General features: G+C 40.9%; 1 protein-coding gene across 1 annotated transcript; it reads right to left on the bottom strand.

The window, feature by feature from the left end:
- Nucleotides 1-13873: 13873 nt before the first annotated feature.
- Nucleotides 13874-23263, bottom strand: LOC149832801 (uncharacterized). The gene is made up of 2 exons (XM_090014715.1): nucleotides 23097-23263; nucleotides 13874-17369 (listed from the first exon to the last, which is right to left on the bottom strand). The coding sequence occupies exon 2, from the start codon at nucleotides 17196-17198 to the stop codon at nucleotides 14130-14132; it is 3069 nt and encodes a 1022-aa protein (XP_089870841.1). The 5' UTR covers nucleotides 17199-17369; nucleotides 23097-23263; the 3' UTR covers nucleotides 13874-14129.
- Between the last annotated feature and the right edge of the window lie 755 nt (nucleotides 23264-24018).

Below are 24018 nucleotides of genomic sequence, written 5' to 3'. Positions count from 1 at the left end.
CATCCATTGCAGCTGCTGGCACCACCAACTTCGGCTCCAACGAGCCGCCAAAAGCTGAGGTTCCGGCTACCGCACATCGAAGATGGAAGAGTAACATGATGCGTATGCTTTTGAAGCGAAGCGTGCCTCGACGCGAGGCATGCGCTTCACCCATGTGAAGTGTGCGCTTCAAGACTCAAACGCCTCACTAAAGCGCCTCGGTACCTTAAGCTTGGGCTTCGCCTCTGAGGCGTACGCTTCAGGTACTGAGGCGTACGCCTCTCACAACACTGGTTGGGCATATTAGTGGGATAAACAACAATATCATATTGTGAACTTTGGTACATGCAAATTATTAGTCGTAATATGGATGATACTTGTTTTCTTAATAATCATGATCCTCTTAATATACGCAATTATAGATAGTACCCAAAATCAAAGTGTACTTGATTAAGGAGAAACGCCTTTTCTTGTTCGTGAGAAATTTTTTTTTTCCTTGAAAAGAAAAGAGAAAGTTAAGAAACCGTGATACCAATGTAAACCTCACGTATCTTTTATTGAGTGTTGGTAAAAAAAAAATTATAGTTACACGTAAAATTAAATCCATGATAGTTGGGATTGATATACAACAAAATAGCAAGAAACAACAAAACAGAAAGAGTACAAATGAAAACCTCTACAGCTAATGTGATGGGATCAGGATAATGGTGATCCTTCTTTTCTTTTTGACAGGACGATAATGGTGATCCTTATCCTCTCATTCAGCCAAGAATATCGTGATCCTCCTCATACATTCACCCGATAATATAGAGATAAAAGTCGACATTTTTTTCTGTTTATTGCACGGAGAAACTAGCTCCAAGTTGGAGACCTGCCAAGTTATATATATATATATATGGTAACACTCAACGGTGCCAACTTACTAGCTCCAAGTTTAAATATATATACTATATCTAAAATATATATTATATACTAAAAATGAATAGAACACATAAAATAGCGTGTCTGATACCTGCCCCTGTGTCGATACGTGTACGCCCACAGAAACGTGGTGTCTCTTTTTTTGGCAAAACTTACACTTGCTAGGCATATGGAAGCCTAACTTTTTTTCAAGGTTTTGAGTGAGCAACTTACCTTCAATAGCCAGTCTGAGTATGATAGACGCTCTTGGGGGGGATTTGTTGTTCCAGACCTTAAAAATGCCATCTTGCTACCCTCCTCCCTCTCATTAAATCACAAACATTCGTCATTGAAAAACCATCCGCCAATTTTCATTGAACCACATCTTTTTTCCCGGGCTGCCATACTTGCCTTTCAACCACCTTCTTGATAATTGGGTGCAGTCGCACCCTAACATCAAGCAGTTTCATATATTAGGGTGGTTGTTTTGTCTCTGACATCTGCAATATAAATGTTGCACATATTATTATACACAATCTGTTGAGTGTTTGCAAGCAGCTGTTGTATGAGAGGTCCCCTTGTCATCTAGGGGTCAAACCAAAACTCAGACTCACTTCCTTCCCTGACCACCCAACCACCAAGGCCACGGCCCCACATCGGACTCTCCTCCACCCATGTGAAACTGCTTTATGCTTCTTTGGAACCCACAGTCACTCCTTTTGCAAGTATTTAGCTTCAACTAATGAAGTCCATGGGCTGAATTCCTGGTGACAAATCCTCCATGCTAGCTTTGATAAGGCAGTTGTGTTGGTCTCTTCTAGGCTTTTGATCTCGAAAACCTTTTCCACTTTAGGTTTACACACTTGTTCCCATCAAAGGAGGTGGGGTGTTTATGGTTCTCATCATCATGCCACTGAAGATTAAGTATGATTCTCTCAACTTGTCGTATGGTGGCATTAGGAAGCCGAAAGCAGCTCATCCAGAATAGCGGGAAATGAGCTTAAGATTGACCTGATGAGAGAGAGAGAGAAGTCAATTTTACCATATGAGAGAGATTAATGAGGGTAAAATGTCATAGGGAAGCATATTTAATGAAGGAAAAACTGGCGTAGTTTTGAATTTAATAACTATTAACCATAGTTAAAAGGAGAAGCATATTTAAGGAGTTTTGAATTTACTTAACTATTAATCATCAATATCCATTCATTAGATCCAAAACAATATCAAACTGGTGTAGCTTTGCTAGCTGAGGCCCATTCAGGATTTAGAAAACTTTGATCATCATAACACTATAATACTGTGATGTTAAAAAGAGTGGCCTTGGAAATCTCATTACATCTAATGCTTAATCTTGGTCTCTATCTCTCCTTTGCTCCAAAACCTAAGCCAGATCTCTTCATAAAGGTGGAGCCATATTTATTCATACCTTTAGTTTTAAGCTGCACTTCTTTGTAAAGACATCTTCTGTAAAGGCAAGTCCTAGTGTTCACAAGGCTTCGCAACTTGGCTAAGTGGGCCAAGCTAAAGGACATTGCGAGCTCGATACCTGGAATGCACATTCCTTGCCTTGAAGCCGAAGCAATGACAACCTTCCTGGTGGACAGTGGTACCCCTAGGAGTTTTACATTGCGGATATTGAAACAAGGCCACAGTCAATGTGGAACCTCTCAGCCTATCTCTATAATGTCCAAACCATAACAGTGGTTTCTCCTTGAATTATCAAAACAAAAAACAAAAAATCATGCCCCAGTTGAAGGGCACATCTCCAATGAGGCATTGTTCCTGTTAAATACCTTTTATCATATCCATATAAACAGTCAGCCCAGTTTGATATGCTCTAACCATTGACAGCCAAAACTGTAGAGCAGCTTGTTGGCCCACAGGTGGCATGTGACTATCGAACACAAGCTGCTGGATTATGAAAAATCCACAAGCTGCAGATTTCGTTCAGAGATGGAATGATACCGAATCCAGCCATGGGACATCAATCAGTCTATATAATCTATAAATAGAAATGAAAGCCAAAAATTAAGACATGAGCAGAACAATCAAGACTGAGTGTAGTAGAGGATGTTCCATCCTGATAACCAGTCTCACGACACCACCATCTTCCTCATTTTAAGCTTCCCTGCGCACTTCCATAATTCAAATCCTTCGCAAACTATGCTTCCAAGTGTGGGGCTTTAGTCCAATCATATTAAGCCATGAAATTTTCCCTAGACTAATCACAACTCAAAAGTTCATGGCTAGACTTGTGAATTGGGAATGGCAATTGTCAAACAGTCAAACTTTCGGAGGAGGTACCGTTGCCGGATCTGTGTAGCACAAAGGTTTGTGGGTCCCCGAAAACCCAATACGAAGAGCGGAGGATCGCAAAAGGACACTATTGCGCGGACTCATTCCTCTTCGAGCAAGAACACAAGCTCACCTCCATTAAACCGGAAGGACACTAATGAGGGCTCATCTATCTTTTTGGGGTCTTTCTGATGTGATTTAGAGAATTTGTTGATTAAGAATGAACACGCGGGACCTAAGCAACCACAGAAACTTGCACAGTCTTTTTGAAGCTACCAACCAATGGATGTCAGACCGGCTGTGTTGGAGCTCGCCGGTCGGAATCCCAATAGTTTCTCCGGCCAGATCTCAATCATTGTAGAGGAAAGAGTGGTGGGGTAATGTGAAGCCTCATAACCTGATTTGGCCAAAATTCAAAATTGGTTAGGATTGCTAATCATAGCTAACTGGAGCTTTAGTACCAGATCCTGCAACGAATATGGATCAAATCATGACGATGGAGGTGTCTAAGATCTGGATTAACCCGGGACCTATTGCAATGGGCCTGGACCATGGGGAAGGATGTCAAGCACTCACTACAAGAATTATGCGGATTAGCAATGGGCCTGGACCATGGGAAAGGATGTCAAGCACTCACTACAAGAATTATGCGGATTAGCGATGGACCCTATCCGACGATAATCCATCGCTAATACGTTTAGCGATGGATTGGCGACGGCTTAACGATTGATAGCATCCGTTGCAATTTTCTGGCCGCTAATTAGTGACAAAACTTATCTGTCACTACTTTTGTCGCTAATTCATGACGGATTAACGAATGTCATGATTCATCGCTAATACATCGCTAAATAAGGACTGACTTGGTTTTACGACAGATACATACCCGTCAATAATCCGTCGCTAAAATTTAACGATAGATACGTTTTCGTTGCTAAATTCCATCACCAATTTATCGACGGATTCACGACGGATTACATTCCGTTGCAAAACATCAGTTGATTCAGTTTTTGAGACAGATAAGTATATGTCCCTAATCTGTCGCTAAATTTGTGACGGATATTAGCGGCGAATATTATCCATTGCAAAATTTTAAAAAAAAATTATTTGAAATATAAATATCGAGAAAAAAATTCTCGTTATACAATTTATATAACCTGTGTATAAAAAACAAAGTACATATAAAAAAGACATATACAAAGCAGGTGAAACAAATTTAGCACAAGTTATAAGTGAAACAAATTTAACAACCCACTGTAATCATCGTCAAGTTCTCAGTAGTTACAAGTGAACATATACAAAGAGTTTCATTTTAAACAACAAGTACGTGAAATGAATTCAACACATAAATCTAATCATCGCCAAGATTTGAATCATCATCCTCTTCATTGTCTCGATCTTCCCCTTTATCCATGCCTCCATCAACTCCTCTACGCTGATCATCTCCAACATCCGACAAGAGAACCAAAATGTTAGTATTGATAAACAAAATATAATTATGAAATAAATTATATGCAATGCACCTAATCTAAGGCAATCAAAGTAACATGGTTGAATGACACATAGACTAGCAATAAAGTGAAGGACATTAACAGAATTTAGATATGTGTTCTAAGGTTGACAAAAAAAATCATAGTGATTCAATAATGCAGATATGTGTTCTAAGGTTGTCAAAAAAATGTCATAGTGATTCAAGCATGCATATATGGTTTATAAGGTTGTCAAATAAATGTGTTATGTATAACAATCATGCATATATGTGTTATAAGGCAGTCAAAAAACTTTCATAGTAATAAAATCATGTTTATATGTGTTCTAAGGTTGTGAAAAAACTTTTATAGTAATTCAATCATGCATATATGTGTTATAAGGCAGTCAAAAAACTTTCATAGTGATGAAATCATGCTTATATGTGTTCTAAGATTGTCAAAAAACTTTCATAGTGATTCAATCATGTATATATGTGTTATAAGGCAGCCAAAAAAACTTTATAGTGATGAAATCATGCATACATGTGTTCTAATGCTAGCAATAAAAATTCATAGTGATTCAATCATGCATATATGTGTTTTAAGGCAGTCAAAAACTTTTTATAGTGATTCAATCATGCATACATGTGTTCTAATGCTAGCAATAAAAATTTATAGTGATTCAATCATTCATACCTGACGGGCACTAGAGCTCATGTTGGATGCATACAAAGTTTTCTTGTCCCCAAAAAAGTTGCACAACTCATTATGGACAAGGATGAGAATGACTTCATGTAAAAAGTCACGCATTGTGTCTTAAAGAAGCTGGCGAACACCATCCCAAGAAACAGCAGGGTTAATCGGACGGTGGGAATTGATGCTGGTGGGAGAACTCTGAGAGCCTTGACTGCAGGAGGCAACGATTGATGTGGTGTTCATGTTACTCCCATACCTGCTTGGAAATCTCAATTGTCTCAACCACTGACATACCTGCTTTACTTGATCAAGTTCAAGCATGTATCTTGCCTTTGGTTTCAGTACTTTGTCATTGTACTCTTGGAGTTTTGATTCTAGTCTTTTACATATTAGTTTTAAATCCATACGGGCCTTCGAATTGTCTTTTATTTTCTCTTTGATATTCATTATCATATTGAACATATTATCAAACATATTTTTCTTCACATGCATCATATCTAAATTATGTCATATCAATAAAGGTGACCAATATGGTAGTTCTCAAAATATAGATTTCTTTGTCCAATTGTGATCCTTCTCAAATCCAAGGAAGGGCGTCAGACTACGGGCATCTGTCAATCCATATGAAAAGTATCGTAATCATCTTAAAATCTCTATGCCAGACAACCGTGTAGGTGGACCTTCTATTTTATTTGTGCCTGCTCGAAACACATTCCTTTGTCATTGGAATAGATGGTCGCTGGGTAGGAATGGATGGTCGCTGGGTAGAAATTGACTGTGACAATCAAATCAGCACGCTTTCTTCCATGATGTTTAACGTCATGAGGTTCTACAAATCGATTATTCTTACACATCGTGCAGGGGCACCTGATCCGACCAGTGAGATCCACTGTACTGACACTTTCCATTGCAAATTCAATAAAACTGTCAACACCATCCATATATTCAAGTGATACCTCATTATCAACTATCATACGGTACATTCATTCACAGTTTGCAGCTATTTTTTTCTATGATGTTACGAATATTATCCTAACCAGTTAAAAGAGATTCATAAGAATGTTATATGATTTACAAATCTGTTAGAAATTCTTGTTTGGTGATTGTTGGTGAGCAATTTTTTGTTTCAGTTAATGCACAAATTTTCTTCCCCTGTCTACCACAAACATGTTTAACATAAAATGCAATTTCATGAACTATTATGCATGCATTGATAATTCAATATTTTTGTGTGTAACACCATCACATCATATTTACACACATCACATGGATATTTAGAAAGATGAAATCACATTCACAAACACGATACATTCATTTTAAGCATATTTTCATGATACAATTTTACATAGAATGCATAATCAAATCCAAAATAACTTCATGCAAGCATGAATAGTCATGTCAAACATTGCAATACATTCAATCATTTACATCACAACAATGTCAAACATGTACCTGCAATAAACACACTCCAATATCACACTAACAACTATCATGCCGAGCATAGAATCCGAACTACACAAATAAGAGCGCTTCTATTTTCATACATTCAAATCATGCTCAGCATGATCTCCAAACTTCAGCAAAACAGTCCTAGATATCCACAACTAAGTGAGTGTGTGAGCAAAAAAGTGTTATATCAAATAAAGTAAATTACATGTGATATGCCTGCATCACTTACTCACCATGAGTATTTGCCTAATTTGCATGCTTTTGCATTTACATTTTTCTTCTTTCTTTCGCATGGCATTTTAAGCCGCATGTGATGCTTAGCATTAAGCATCACACATTTTGCTCTGCTATGCATATGCAATGACAAAGATTGTCGGTCAAAGATAAAGACACAAGCAATGAGCTTCGCCACGCCCTGTCTGAAGAAAGGGAAACACGACAGAGGGTAGAGCTCCCTCCCCCTATCGGTAGAAGAACCACTCAGGTAAGGGTTTCGCTCTCCCTGCCTAATGAGAAAAGACAACAGCAGGGAGGCTGAGCCTCTGCCGGCCAGAAAAACAAAGTGGACATGGGGCGGAGGGGCTCTGCACCCTGCCGACTGAAAGAACCAAGGACAGGGGGCTCCGCCCCCTACCGATCAAATGAAAACAAAGAAGGAACGGGGGAGGGGCCAAACCCCTCCCTCGTAACTCAAGCAATAGAGAGGGAGTTTCAGCCCCTCCCTTATAAAGAAGGACAAACGGGAGGGGGCTGAGCCCTTGCCTCAAAATCGAAGAAAATGCAGACATGGAGAAAAGGGAGGGAGTCTTGGCCCGTCCCTTATGAAGAAGGAGAAATGGGAAGGGGTTGAGACCCTCCCTCAAAACCAAGAAAAAGAAGACAGGGAGGGAACTCGGCCCCTCCTTGGAAAAAAAGAAGGAATGGGTGGGGCTACGACCTTGACCTCGCTTGCCGGAAACACTCAGGAAGTAGGGGCAAAGCCCCTGCCGACCTGAAGGAACAAGGCAAAGGCCCAAAGCCCCTGTTGAAAAAAATTTCACATGCGGCAGGGGGTGTCTCCCTTGCCGACCTGTCAAAAAAATTGACAGGGGCTTTAGCCCCTGCCGGTCAGCCATGGTTTGCCGACAGGGAAGAACGACAGGCCTCTGTTGGTCGATAGAAAAGAAGGAGAAGAAAAAGTAGTAGAAGAAGAAGACACAGAAGAAAGAGAGAGGGGTGAGAGGTTACCTAGAGAGGTGAATCAGGGTTCGACTATGAGAGTCGAGCGAGGGAGATGGTTCAAGGTCCGATCGAAGGAGAGAACTTGGTGGTCAACGGTCGATCGAGGGAGAGGGTTCAACAATGTAAGTGAGGAAAGAAGTAACACGGTGGTCGGTGGTCAGCGGTGGCACACGATGGTCGGCGGAAGGAGAGAGGGTTCGGGGAAGGTGAGTGAGGGTTCAGGGTCCGTGGTGGCACACGACGGCGAGAGAGATGGAGTGAGGGAAGAAGTAACTCGGGCGGCGACTGCGTGTGAGGAATAAAAAAGAAAGGGAAAGAAAGGGGCTCGTATTAGGGTTTTACGGGAGAAATTAGCGACGAAAAAATTTCATCTCATAATTTATCACCAATTAGCGACGAAAAAATTCTCTCGCTCATCCATCGTGAAGTTGCGATGGAATTTTTTCATCGCTAATTAGCGACGAATTTTGAGACTGAATTTTTCTGTACCTAATTTCGTAATTAATTCTAATTTTAGGGATGGCTAGTTTTTTCTAGCTAATCCATCACAAATTTGCGATGGATTATTTTCGTCGCAAATTTTCATCGCTAATTAACGTTTTTCTTGTAGTGACTGAAGCAATCATTGACCCAGGCCATAAACAATGTCAAAGATGACCAGTCACAGCCCAATTGCTCGAACCTGCATTGTCTCATTGATTTTTCGTTTGATGATAATTGCACATTGTGAATAGTCCTAGATGCGATCAGATTGAGACTCCCACCCACTTCATGTTTGAAAATCAAATGTGAATTGCAGCTGAAGTAGGGTAAGTTGTAAGGGGGAAAGGAGGTTCATGCTTGATAAGTCACGTGGGATGATTCCATCACACGGGTGTAAGGGCCAAAGCAGTTAGTGATAAAGATTGCGATGTGAAATGTGTGTGGTCATGATGGCTACGACAAATAGAATTTTTTGTTCAGCATGATCAAATAAAAAAAAGCTAGATCATATCGTTGGCATTCAAGAAACCAAATTCAACTCCTTGAATAGGGAGCTCGTGAATGACATATAGAGGAATTGCATCTATGTTGATCGTTCCGCAAATGACTGGGCTAGGGCCATCCTCGTGGCTTGGAGGGATGATATTATCGGGCATGTGGCACACATGGGCGATTTCTTACTATCCATCTTCTTCCCTACTGTCGACCATTCACCATTTGTCTTAATGATAGTCTACGGTCCTTGCACAAGCTTCCACAAAGAACATTTTTGGGAAGAGCTTCGCATTATTTTGGAGGAGGTCGTACCTCACACTTCAAACTGTTGGTGTGTTGCTGGTGATTTCAATGCACTCTTGCAAGTTGATGACTCGAATAGAAGGCAATAATACATGAGGAATATGCAGCAATTTGCCAACTTCTTGGACTGCATAAATCTTTTAGAGTTTACCATGCAAGGCTCCAAGTTCACATGGTCCAACATGCGTGCGACTTTTATTTTGCGCAAATTGGACCGGTTTCTTGTCATATCTAATATGTTGCAACAAGCTCATGATATGCATGACCATGCAGATCCTATTTCAGTTTTGGATCACGTACCATTTGGTTGGCTTGGGCTGATTAAAGTTGTACAAGAAAGGATTTTTGTATGGAGCTGCGGTGGTTGAGAGTCTCAAGATGGGCTAAACTTTTTTAGGAGTGGTGGGATGGGGCACCATTCAATGGAAGATGGATCACACAAAGGGTACTGGTCAAGCTTGATCATGTGCGTAAAAATCTCATTGAATGGAGCAAGTCAAAAAATAAGGTCAAATTCAAAGAGTTGCACAATTGGGAGGAGCAATTGAAGGACCTTCAGCGTGTAGAAGAGAGTGAGGGGGATGGGTTGGTGCCTTGGAGGTGAAGGCTAGGTGTGAAGCATTGGTTAGAAATATTAGTGAGTGGAGGATTAGGAAAAACATTAGATGAAAATAACAAGCCAAAGCATGTTGGCTTCAATCCAAAGAATTAAACACAAATTTTTTTCATGTGTGCATCAACAAGGAGGAAGAACACAATTGCTTCTTTGTTCATTGATGGTAGGCGTTGAGAATGGCCAACTATTCTTTTTGAGGCATCCAAATATTTCATAAACCGCATTGAGAGGGTTGGTTCGATATAGCTTGACTTGTCAGGCTTCAATTTTATGAAGTTTTGTGAGGCTAGTTGCTCTAGCTTGAAAACCATTATCACTTGGAGGATGTTAAGCGGGCGGTATGGACTCACCCAAATGCTAAAACACCGGGTTTAGATGGATTTCCTATTGAATTTTTAAGATTTAATTGGGATTGCATTAAACAAGACTTGTTGAACATGTTACTAGAATTTTACTCGAATGTTAAGGTGTCAGGTATTATGGATAGATCGACACTCATTCTTCTACCTAAAGAGCCACAAGTTAAGGAGATTGGTAGATTTTGGATGGTCTCTTTAGTGGGCTCGTGTTTCAGAATTATTACAAAATTATTGGCTATGAAATTGAAGCACATAATAAATACAATTGTCTGCTCTACACAAAGTGCATTCATCTCAGGTAGGCGATTACATGAGGCATGCATCTTGGTGCATGAAGCAGCCCATTCTATCCTTATCAGGTAAGTCCTCTTCCATTTTGAAGGTTGATCTTGAAAAAGTATTTAATTCTTTAGATTGGAACTTCTTCCTATGTTACTTGCAATGTATGGGTTTTGGAGAGAGATGAAACCTGGATCGAAGGATTACTTCATGCTACATTAATTGTAGTTTTCATTAATGATGAAAAAGGGGAGCCTTTTAAACCTAAGAAGGGGTTGCATCAAGGGGATCCTCTCTCTCCTTTGTTTTTTATTTTGGCGATGGAGGCTCTGTCAGTAATGTTAAAGTTTGTCGTCAAAGGTAGTATTTTTCATAAATGTTGGGTCTCAAGTAGTGTTTGCATCTCTCACTTATTTTTTGCGAATGACATCATGGTGTTTGGAGAGGCTACGGATGAAAACATGTTGGTGTTATGGACCATTCTAAGATGTTTTGAGATTTCAGGACTACATGTAAATGGGGTGAAGAGTCATGTGATTGTTATTAATGACCCTTTGGGGATGGTGCAAGCGAGGGCAACAAGCATTTTTTAATGTGGATTGAGGTCCTTGCCACTTGACTACTTGGATCTCCCACTTCACTTGGGAGTCACGTGTGAAATGCATTGGAGTAAGGTGGAGGACCGGATACCAAGGTCCAATCATGTGCAGCTCAGGTTTTATCTAGGGCTGGCCACATTAATTTGGTGTGTTATAACATATCCATGATGGTGAATCACTTTTTGCAGATTTTTAACATTCCAAAAAAAGTGAAAAAGTGGTCTATCACTATTTTTCAAATTTTCATATGGAATGGGAATGTGGAAGGGGGTTTGAGGCCATTGGTGCATTGTAAGGTCATTTGCCAACAATTAGAGTTTGGTAGCCTCGACATACATAACCTACGATTGTTTCAACAAAGTCCTAATCTCGCTATGGTTATGGGTGATTTGTAAAAGAAAGGGTATCATATCCACTATGTTTTCAAGAAAACATGAATTGGTGAACTGGTCATGGAATTGGCTAAAATCTCATTAGTGGAAGGGGGTTCAAGTATTTTGAAGGGTTGGGTGCTGGTTGTTACCAAATTTTCTTGCTTTGTTAGGGTGAATATCGGTGGTGGGTACAACACCTTATTTTGGCATGAGGTTTGGAGGGGTAAGCAACCTTTGTGCAAGGCGTACCCCCACTTGTATATCGCTGCCCGCTAGGGTGCATGAGTTTTGGTCACTCTTAAAATGAATGGGATATTATCTTGAGATGGGACCTTTCTGAAGTTGCTTTTACTCAATGGACGTTCTTCATGGCTGATTTGGAGTCCACATCTTTGACACAAGAACCTGACCGGTTGCATTGGATGTTAATGACAGAATTCAGCGCATTGTCCTTCTGCAAGGCATCGTCTATTTACCTCGGTGTAGTGATTGCCCAAAATTTTGCTTTGGGGGGTGGGCTGCCACTATGAGGTTCGTTGGCGTGTTGGCTCATTTTGCAGGACAGAATCAAATCAGAAATCAGATTAAAGCGGTTGGGTTTTTAACTATACAGCAGATGCACCCGCAACGAGGAATCAACTAAAGACTTGTTTTGAGAGTGTTCATTTGTGTGTCACTTGTTACAGCAGGCTTGTAGGGACTTTTGTAACTGCTGAAAAACACTTGTTTTTTAGTCAGGTTCATATCGCACATCTACAAGCAAAGGGGGTGGAAGTGAAAGTTCCTGTGGCGTGCACACTGGTGTTAATGGCCTAGCATCTTATATGGTGGGAGTGTAACCAGCGCATTTTTGGCAACTCCTTCATTTCAGTTGATCTCATCTTCGAGCAACTGAGATAGGATCTGACCTGTAGGGTGCACTGAAAATGGCCGAACCAACCAATGGACTGGGTTGGTCACAACAGAATTTTTTGCTAAATCTGTAATTGTTTTGTTTTGTCTTAACGGTTCAATGGTTGTTTACAGTGAGTTTAATCCCCTGTTATAGTTTGTTGTTTTATGCTTTTGACATGGAGCGTGTTAAGTCATCACATTCAATCCATTATACTGTTTAACCTGGTTCAACTGTAGTGTAAAAAGTGAAAAACTCGGTTGGCAGCAAGTGTGACATTCAATGCCAACAGTACACATGAATACTGGCCAGATCTTACCTGGGCATTGATTCAGTCCAACCAACTAAATCTGCAGATTATGTATTATTCTGTACAAAATCTAGAAGTCAAACAAATTGTTCCTGAAGTACTATTATTGAACTTCATCAAGGGACTCAAAGTGGGACTCGTTCTCACTTTACATAAGCACCGTTCTTCTCAGTAGGGGAGGAATCGGCAATGCACGTGGTAGCCTGCTCAGTCGACTGAAGGACAATAATGCCAATGCGACCATAAATGCAGATGGTACGACAAATCACAAGAATGATGTTGTCAGTACGCCTCTATAATGAATGCCCATAAGTGCTCGCACACTTGTTTAGGTGGGCATTCAAGCTGAAGGACATGGAAGGGTTTGATACACAAGGCAGGTGTCCCTTGCTGTAAGGCCAAAGCAGCAGGCCCCCTGATTGGGGAAAGGGGCAGCAGAAGAGTTTTCACCCCGTTGAAATGGTTCATATACGGAAAGGCGTCATTCTCGCTAGGGCCCCACCACATGAATTAGATATTCCCTTGCTAAGAATCGAAAAAAAAAAATATCACCAATCATCAAATGTTGGGGGTAAAGCCCTATTGATAGGGTTCCTGTCTATTCAAGTCTAACTAATTGGCTCCCTGTCCCAATTTCGGATCCATAATGAAAAGTTGCAGCTGATGTTTGTCCAAGAATATTGCTAACTCATGTCACTCTCATATAAGACGGATTCTGGTCCCAAAAATCAGCCCAGTTAATCTCACTTAGTCAAATATATAATTTCACACAGATCCCATAAACAGCGGATTATATATCAAAAAGGCCCGTCTCGGCCATTCCAGACTAGCAGTGACATGGTTATCAGAAGTGGGTTCTTTTTTAGTGATTGAAATGAAAGAAAGGTAGGATTCTTAAAGGCAAAATTGCCATCCTCAACTATCGGCCCCTATCAAGCTGGTGCTTGTAACTGAGAAGCAGTGGCTCATTCTTAAGAGGGTGCAGCCCTTGCCAAGGGAAAAAGAGAGAAAATAGGGCCGCGGGGGGGGGGGGGGGGACAAAGAGTGATTTTGTTTGGTTTTATCCCAGGCGAAAAATACAGGCAACAAAGCTAAGCATTTTCCAATTCTTGAAATTCTGCACTCAAACCATGCACGTCCATGTATGACCATTGGCATGCGTGATCTCAATTCATTGCATGTTGAGAATAATATATGAAATTACATATACAGATAAAGAAGAACTCAGCTTCACCTGGCTAAAAAAAGATTTTCATGAACAAAAGCATAAGCAATCACACTACATGCACATCCTGCCTTATTCAGTTAATATTATGGCCCATATCCGCCATTAAAGCATGACCAACAGACCAAATTCCCTGCAGAGAGCAGCATATGTATGAAGAAAAAAGACACATGAAATCAGCATCAATATCACGCATGCCAAGGTGCTAGTTGCTTGAATCCAAAAGCATATGGCTCCCACCCACACTCTGGTTCCTTACGCTTAAGGGTAGGCCCAGAACTAGGAACTTGTTGAGCCATGGACCTAGCCGTTTCATCCATCAATGAACTATGGCCATGGATAAACACCGGCCTTGAACTCCCCTCTCTCTTCTCGCTGTCTGTCAGTGACATACCCGAATTGAGATCGAGGCTTGGATGCATAATCCCAACACCGTTCATACTAGAAGGTGCATTAGTAACACTCATAAAGAAGGGTGGCCTTGAGAATGACGAGGGAACAGGAGGAGACAGAATTTGGGGTATGACTGTGGCTCCTCTAGTGTCAACCATGTAAGGCAGATGACCTGGAGCGTACACCGCTGAAGAAAGAGACATGGCAGGTCCCACTGCAAGCCCATTGTAGGCAAAAGGTAGTTGAGATGTGTAAGCCAGTGTAGTAGGCCTTGGTGCTTCTCCAGCAACTCTTCCCGAATTTGCAGCTAAAGGCGAAACGCCGCCTTGCCCGGAAACCAAAAATGGTTGGGTAGGACTGGAAAATTCCCTTCTTTCGACATCCATTCTTGAACCCATGATAGATAAAACAGGATCATTTAATTTGCTGTCTGTGAAAGCCTTTAAAGGTTGAAAGGGGAATTTGTCATTCTGTTGATCATAACTGGTTGGATCCAAGAAAGACGGGTTGTCATTCAGGTCGATGTTTCTCATGGTAGGTTGCCTAGATGATGAAGATGATGATGCAGGAGATGGGAAATGTGGTCCATTTTGATGCTGATGCAAATGTCTGTCCACTCTCCAATCCGAGGATGGATATGGGCATCCATCCTCATCATCAACACGATTAAGGTCCAGATTGAGCCTTTCTACCCGTTTGGAACTGACTTCAACAGAGGAATCCCTTGAACGAAGACTAGATGTGAAAGGGCTCAGTTTTCCTGCTGCTACGCCAGCCGCTCCATCAACATCACCCTCGGAAACATTCAGATCAATTTTGAGAACATTTTGAGACTGCTTTGCAGTGAGGCTGCTTGCATCAGCTTTCTCTAATTCAACAATTCTTCGAGGAGAAGCTGGGCGGAAAGCACTGGTTGCTGCAGTTCCCTTCCAACCAAGTTCACCTTCAAAATGAAGCGGGGTCACAGGTAAACCTGCCAGTCCTTTTGAAGCAGCAATAACTTTGATTGGATGATTAGAGTAGGCAACTTTTGGGCGATCATTTTCTTCCATGTGGATGTCCTCATTCAAATCAAAGCCGCATCTAGGTGCAACAGAACCCAATTCTTGAGCAACTGGTGCTGATTGAGAAGAATCCTTTTTATGCATATGATTGTCTGTTCCCTTACTGTCTTGTTTCAGTACCTTCGGAGGGGTCTGCCCAATGTTAGAATAGCTAACCTCAGTTAATTGTTCATTCCTCTGTATAGGTTGCTCCATTGGAGGTTCCTCGTACTTATGCTTCTCGGGTTCAGGAATAGAAGAATTCACAGCGTTGCTATTCCCATTATCCTGGTCGGGAGAGCCAAGAGGTTCCCCGTAAGTCCCAACTTCTTTCTCCAGGTCTTTCACAACTTGTCGAGCGCATTCTAGTACCTCATCATCAGCACCATAACCCACCTTCATTTCCAATGGCTTCCTGTCCAGCTCTCTCAAATCCTTCTGATGTGCCCTTGGTAAGAGCTCCTTATGATCTACAGGGGCAGATGTGCCCTCGCCGGCTTTCGCCTTTATACCTGTCTCACTATCAGATGCTTTATCGTTTCTATGCTTCCTAGAGGCTTCTGCCTCTTTTGAAAAAGCTTCTGCACCCTCACGCTTGCTCAAACTGGCCCCATCCCCACCAGAGCATGAAACAGAATGAACATAACCCATCTCATTTTCGGGCTTGGTATCCACCATGCTCATTATCTTGTTCCTTGAATGGAGCTCATGTGTGCTATCTTTGACTGCAAGAACCATAGAAGATTTCTTAGGACTAGAATTTCTGTCATTAGCATCTGATTTACCTGATAAAGTCACATCATCTGTTGCCTTTTGATAGTCCACATTCGCAGGGAGAGATGTGTTGGAAACTGACCCCTCTTCCTTTTCTAGACTCATCGTCACTGAAGAATTACATGAGGATCCTTCCCTACCACTAATCCCAGTCTCTGTCCTTTCTTTTAGAGTACCACCAACAACTGGCTTTGGAACATTGGAAGCCTTGTCATCAGACCCTTCTCTTGGAGTTAAAGAAACACATGAGCCAGCAGAGGCTGATCCTTCCACTGAACGAACAGATGTTGCTTCCCCAACAACATCAGACTTATGCACTGCAGCACAAAAACTATTTGCTTTAACCCCACATGAAGCTGTCTGACAAGCTGATTTGCTGTCACTAACAGGCTTATTCTGGAAAGTATCAGAGCTTGCCATCCTTAATTGCCGGTTTTCAGTACCAGGAGGATCTGATCTGTCACCGGAATTATTTTTGGGAGGAAACGCATTAGTCATTGAGTTTTTCAAGCACCCTCCATACACAATAAGCTTTGCTTCGGTTGAATGTTTGCACTCAACTTCATGACGGACCCCATCAGTTTTTTTACTTGTTTCCTTCACCTGAACCCAACCATCAAACAGATTTCTTGCCCTTTTCTGGATCTCCAAGTTCTTGTGACCAAAGAGATGCCTGACTGTAATTCCTATACCACTTCCAGCTGACTTCTCTCTGTTTATCGGCAGTTTCTCAAGTGCTCCTAATAATGCAGTAATTGCTTCCTCTGAACAGTCATCACTTGCACCACCATTATATCTCTGAGCTTCCTGAAGCCATTGATCAAGGAAACAGAGACCTTCCAATCGGATGAAATGATTTAGACAATCAACATTCTCAGTAGCTGCTAAGATAGCTGCAACAGTTGACCATTGCCTTGCTGCATCACCAAAATTCTTTATGGCACAGTTTTTCTCCTTTTTCATCACTGATACCAGCTCTTCAACTCTGGCAAGATTCGAGAGTCCATCTTTCATCTCGGTCAAAGTGAAGAAGTCCTCCAGCGTCATGATGACTTCAATTTCTGGCTAGCTACTTCCTTGCTTAAATCAACAACTTCATAGAATATGATAACACTTACCATCAGTTTCTAATTTGCTTCTATTGGTTGGGAAGAGAGAGATGGAGAGAGAAAGTAGTTATCAATCAAAGTTCCAACCAAGTATTAGTTATCTGTCGATCTGAAACACAGAGCAAACAATATCACTGCCTGAATATGCAAGTGGCAGCATAATTAAGTAATTCCATTAAAGATGAAGGCAATGGTGAAGACATGTATTTCTAGATGCAATAATTGACAAACTAAGAACTGGTTGCAAAATTCAAACATGAAGAAAAGCCAAGCATCTTGATTAAGGTGAAAACGTAAAAAGGATGAATGGTTAAGTAATGCAGTAACAAGAGGGAAAGACAGGATTTCACAGCTGTTACATACCAAACTGGTTTTGTGGTTAATTAGGTTAACCAGGGTGCAACTTAATTAATCCTGACATCTAAATGGGCCATTGGTTGGTAAGTTTTAGGCTACGTCACACGGATACTCCATTTTGACTACCATTCCGTATCCCTTAATATACAAGTCATACTGAAAATTTTATAAAAATGGTTGTATCCCCATATCCACAGCTGTATCCATGTAACATAGATTTTCGGTGATCTCTTTTTGTTGTTTAACACTTGCAATCCTTTTTGTAGCTGTGTGAGCTGTGAGATATAACTTGTATTTTATGGTAGACTTTTGTCATTTTTTTCTCTTTTTAGAAGAATTTAGTAGTTCCTCACCACCCCAACCCCACCTCCCAAAAAATAATAATAATAAAAAGATATGATGGCTTTAATTGCAACCATGTCCAAAATTGCAATCTGTAGTTGTTGCTAGAAGTACACTACTGCCAGGGGCACACTTTTAATAAATGAAAAGAAAGTTTCCACCAACCAATTTATCAAGGGAAAGCATATGTGAAGCATTTCTCACAGTGCAAAATCGATAAAATACATACAAGTGAAAAGTTGAACCTCAACAAGTTTTTCGGCAGCTTCCCCCATGCAAAAATCTTCCACAGGCTAATTACATCCCAGGGAGATTTGAAACTTCCCCCTACACCCCACCTTGCAAATTTCCCCTAGATGTTGTGCTTTACTAGCTGTTTTCTGGTGAAAGGTTAAACCTAGTCAGTACTCAACCCCCATTCCAACTACTCAACATACCACAACTTTCCAGCCATCCCATTTTGCGACAAAGTTTCAATTACTAGGTTAGAAAAGAACTAGCTTAAATTGGGCATCATAAGACTAGGGCCTAGAAAAGTTTATTTCAGATAAGAACAAACATATGCATGCAGACATGCACAAACACATGCAAACACACCTATGCAAATAAAATATAATAAAATTAACCCAAGATTGCTGCAACTCAACATTCCACAGGACAGTTCTCCATTATTTAAAAAAAGATAAGTAAACCAGCAGATTTCACCTATTTAACAGACAATTTAATCTGACTATGAGGCTTCTCTTATTGATTTCAAGAATGAATACCTGATAGGATATGTAACATGGGTACTTAGTTACTTACTACCAAGCTCCCATAACTGTATCGCACCTGCACTGGTACTAGGTACTTGTGGGTATGACACAAGAAGCATTTCATCCATCTTATGGTCCAATGATTGCACAGTCTACGCTCGACATCAAAACTGTCAACTGATAAACTATATATCTGTTGACCATTACTTGTCAGTTAACTATGTAATTTTGACATGCTTTAGACCTTTAGTTTGTAATTGACAGTCTATAACCTCGCAGCTAGAACATTTTATAGCATAATTGTGCAATTTTGCAAGTGTCACACACACACACACACACACACATATATATATATATATAGAGAGAGAGATAGATAGATAGATAGATAGATAGATAGATAGATAGATAGATAGATAGATAGATAGATAGATAGATAGATAGATAGGGTAACTGAAATATGTTTACTGGTATGAACCAATATTTTCATAGATTGTATTTACTTTTTTTCAAAAATTTCACCGTACAGATGTGATCTAGACGCTTGGTTTTATAGAAACAGACTCTTGGATCATCCAATTATGATGTATAAGAATGGTCTTTTAAGGGTTTCAAATCAATGACTTGGAATTTTCATAAATATATTTATATTTATATTTATATTTATATTTATATTTATATTTATATTTATATTTATATTTATATTTATTTTAAATTCCCATGCCATACCCTGTAACCACATTCGCACCTATGAGACATAGCTGAGAGGTACAAGCAAGCTTTTCAGTCAGGTACGAGCATTATATTTAGGTCCAACAGGAACTGCACCAACTTGAGAAACTTATATATATTGAAAAAATAAAAAGACAAATGGATGGTACTATCTATTTCCAATGTGTTTTGAGAGGTGGATATGATATTGCTCTCAACAAGTTGATATAACCAGCAGAACGTCTCTACCCACTTTCTCCCCTGGTCGACACCAAAATATCCATACCACTTGCAATTCTGCTTCTCCATTTGGCCAGTAAATTGCACTAAATAAATGCTAGCATAAATCAAAAACATAACTCAGGTACCAAAATCCAAAAGGATGTTAGGGTGGATATAACACCCTGAATTCCATCTGCTTAGTTTTTGTTTTCCATGTGACATCTAAAACACTGATATGAGAACTGGAAAACTAACATTCATAATAAAAGTTACAAATTGAATAAGTGAATATTCATATTGATCCCATCTGTTAGCTTTTGACAGTTCACAGTTGCCGCTGATTTTCTTGCAAGAATGAGTTATAAACTCTCTTGAAGGTCCCTGTAATCTGTTGTTCTAATGACACACCAGCTAAAGTTGCTGAATCAAATTCAAAACAAAAGCACGACTCTAGCTTCGAATGTAGGACAAAGATGATCCCCTTTAGCTTGTGACCTATGTACTCAAGGATCGAACCAAGCAATAAAACTAGAACCCAAACAAGCAACATCATAGGAAATGCAAAAAAACACTATGTTTAACATCATTAAGGCGAGATTCCTCTTCTTTTCATATGTAAGATGCACCACATCAAAACCTTGGAATAATTTTATCTCGCTTGGAAATATCCTGCTAGCAACCAGGGCAATCACAAATATGCAACCAAAATGAGTTCTAAACTTTTAATTTGATCCAACTAATTCCAAGCCTACAAGACATCTTTTTCTAAGACAAATACTTCTAGAACTTCATGCTAATAAATAATGCAGGGAATGAAGAGCACCGAGCCCATGTGAAACATATTTTTCTCTAATCGGCCCAAAATCAATTTGAATCTTGCAACGGCTGCACTATAGGATACATTTGCCACACAGGGTGGATCACTGGAAAGTTTAACAAAATAAGTCAGCCAGCATCAACAATTGCTCAAGCCAAATTTGGAACAACGATTTACTAATGAAGTCATAGACCATATTAAGCATTACCCCATGTAGAAAGTGTATTTCATGGTTGCCAGTCGAGGAAGCGGGAGCGGGAAGCGATACTGGAAGCGAGGCACTTTCAAAAATTTAGGAAGCGGGAAGCGTGGGATGACTTAAAAGCGAATCAGGAAGCGTCTCGGAAACGAATTAGGAAGAGAACTAGAAGTGACATAGAAAGTGAACCGAAAGCGACCTAGGAAACGAGGGAGAAGCGAAAAAAGAGAAAAATAAATAAAAATACAAAAAAAAGGAGGGGAAAGTGTAGGGAAACGAGGGGGAAGCGTGTTTCTCATAAAAGGAAAATGTGCTTCCCAAAAAAATTTGGCCCTTCCCAGTGCGTTTCGAAAGCGCGACGTTTCACGCTTTCAAAACGTGCTTCAGGGAAGCGGGCTTCCCCACTAGGTTAGGCGCTTCCGGTAACTTTGGTGTATTCTAGACTAAACAGAACAATATAAACATGGCCAAGACATGATTGTTGGATTCAATTCATGCTCACAAGCATTACCACCTATTGGTTCTTGTGCTAGAATGGGCAGATCAGACCTGAATGAAAGCAGTCAAGTAAATATTTACAAAATCATTCTATGGAAGGGTCTTATCTTAAGCCCAAGCATGGCCTGCCATTGGTTTGTGAGTAATATGCCATGCAATTAGTGTAACTTATCTAACTCCCCCACCAGAGCATCAACTTTGCAACCTTTTGTTGCACCACCTTTATTCTTCCTTCTTTTTCTAAATCTTTCTCTAAAAAATGATCCTCTTTGTTACACTGGAAACCGAAGCAAATAAACTCCTCTCAAAATCACTCCCATCTCTGATCACCATGGTTACCTAGAGTTCTTCAAGTGAAGGCAATAGTGTTATATGCAGAGAAATATTGCAGTGAATTCCTAATGAAATAGGGGCTTACCATAAGAACGTGTAATATCCAGATTGCATCTGACACACTCGCCTGAACCAAAGGTTCCTCTAAAGCAAAGTTACCAGTCGAGGAAGCGGGAGCGGGAAGCGATACGGGAAGCGGGAGCGGGAAGCGAGGCACTTTCAAAAATTTAGGAAGCGGGGAAGCGTGGGACCACTTAGAAGAAAATTCCGAACCGTCTCGGAAACGACCTAGGAAGCGAACCGGAAGCGACCTAGGAAGCGAACCGGAAGCGAGGGGGAAGCGAAAAAAATGAAAAAAATGGGAAAGCGAGGGGGAAGCGCGCTTCCCATAAAAGGGAAGCGCGCTTCCCAAAAAAGGGGGACGCTTCCCCCGCACGCTTCGGAAGCGCGACGTTTCGCGCTTCCGAAGCGCGCTTCCCCTTTTGCCTAGGCGCTTCCGGTAACTCTGCTCTAAAGAATCACTTAGACAACAATTTGGAAGATAGAGAGTGATGTTTATGAGAGTCAACCCGGGCAGCAAGACTCAAGTTGTTCGCTAGTTGTTTTACAGCTTCTAGAAACATAGTCAATATGAACAACAGACTTTTCAGGGGATACAACAAGAGTAAATCCAGATTTGATCCTTAAGAAGGCAAGAAAGCAGAGAAAATATCAACATTCAATTTATCCATGACAACTGTCCGGCTCCAAAACCTTGCTTAGAGCCGCTTCAAGACCGTAAATCATGCTCGTCCAATGCATATTGTACAGGAAAAAAGCACCACCAAAATTAGAAAATGCCGAAAGCAAGTGAAATTACATGAGCAAATACATTAGAAGAACAGCAATGAAGGAACCCATCCCTTACAAGGCACACATTACGATCAGCAAGTAGTGGCATAGAATCAAACAGCAGTCTACAAAATGGTCGAATTAATGGTACAGAGAGCGGACGGCCCACCCCGTCGAAAGGAGCTACACCTAAACAACAAGGAACCGTTTTATCCATCACTACAATTGAACACACCGTTGATCCCAGCTACTAACACCATCTGCCTTACTTTCATCAACCGATCCATCATGAAAAATGGCATTAAACTCAAAAAAGGACATGATCACAGAAGAAGATGGAGCTTGCGTCCATCCAAAGCGATGTCGATCATCAGCAATCCGACGATCCAGAGAATAACCTCGACAACAATCAGCCGATCAAAAACTCAGAGCGAATCAACCACAAGGACTCCTCATTCTCAGCGCTATTCCCGACACCTAAACGGCTTAAGCTAAGCACAGATCAACACCACGGAACTCCTCATTCTCAGCGCTATTCCCGACACCTAAACGGCTTAAGCTAAGCACAGATCAACACCACGGAACTCCAAAATAAAGCCAGAGCACTCGCTCAAGGAAAAACCACACTGAGCAAACCAAACGCACTTCACATCATCAAACACGTACGGACTATAGAAATCCAACTCTCACCGAATGTTACATACAAAACCGAGAGAGGAAGGAAAAAAGGAAAAAAAAAAAAAGATCACCAGAGAGAGAGAGAGAGAGAGGAACCTGATCACGATCAGAAAACGAGGAATAGAGAAATAGTTAGGGTTTCTCCTCTTCTTATGAAACCCTAACTTCAACGGTCGAGATGAATCGATCCTCGTCCTCCACAGGCCATGCTGAAACCCTAGCTCTCTCTCTCTCTTCTCTGCTTCTGCTCCTCTCTCTTTTTCCTCCCCTCTTTTAATTTTTTTTTTAACTAACAGTTTCTTCACGCACGTGCGAAGAAGGCCTCACGCGTGAACCACCTGACGGGGAATCAGGAGCACGGAGGGAGAATGAGACGGAGACGAAATTACGTAAACAGCCTCAAGATTAGGTGGAAACCACCATAGTGCCATCCATCACACTAAGTGCTAGTGCACCAGACTTGTGGGACCGCGTTATGGTCCGAAACGGGTCGGGCCTGCCTTGGACCAGTTTTACATGCCCGGGGGAGACTAAATCTGCTGGGACCATCTATCAGAGTACTGGGTCCATATCAGTCGTTAGATTGCTGGTCAGAAGCTTGGTGTTTGTAGTCCGATGGTGGCCCGATCATAGTCTTTCTTGTTAACATGAGAAACACTATGCCGAGTCCGCAGACTTGTCATGCTGGAAAGTCTTGCTGAGCATAGTTTATGAGCCCAAAGCCGCGACGCCTTGCCCATTAGGCATGCAAACAGACTGGATCCAGTATGCCACTTCTATGATTTTTGGTTGTTCTAACTTCATCCGGACCTGACCTTTTATGTGTTTAGCTGATCCAGATCCAATCCTTTTGATCCCTATTGCCAAACCATAGAGCCTGACCAAAATCATTAAAAAATGAATATACGAATAAAAATGCTTTTCATTTAGAAAGATAGAATATAGAAAGACAATAACAAAAATCAAAAGAATTAGCAGATTATATATATATATGAAATCTGTTTACCAACCAAATATG

This window comes from Nuphar pumila, chromosome 7, assembly GCF_984573655.1.
Source record: "Nuphar pumila chromosome 7, dmNupPumi1.hap1.1, whole genome shotgun sequence".
NCBI lineage: Eukaryota > Viridiplantae > Streptophyta > Magnoliopsida > Nymphaeales > Nymphaeaceae > Nuphar > Nuphar pumila.
Note: the sequence above shows the minus strand (reverse complement) of the source record. Positions and strands in the feature narration are given on the sequence as shown.

Excerpts from the sequence above, each read along its gene's own strand:
- LOC149832801 (XM_090014715.1), bottom strand. The coding sequence starts at position 17,198 with ATGACGCTGGAGGACTTCTTCACTTTGACCGAGATGAAAGATGGACTC.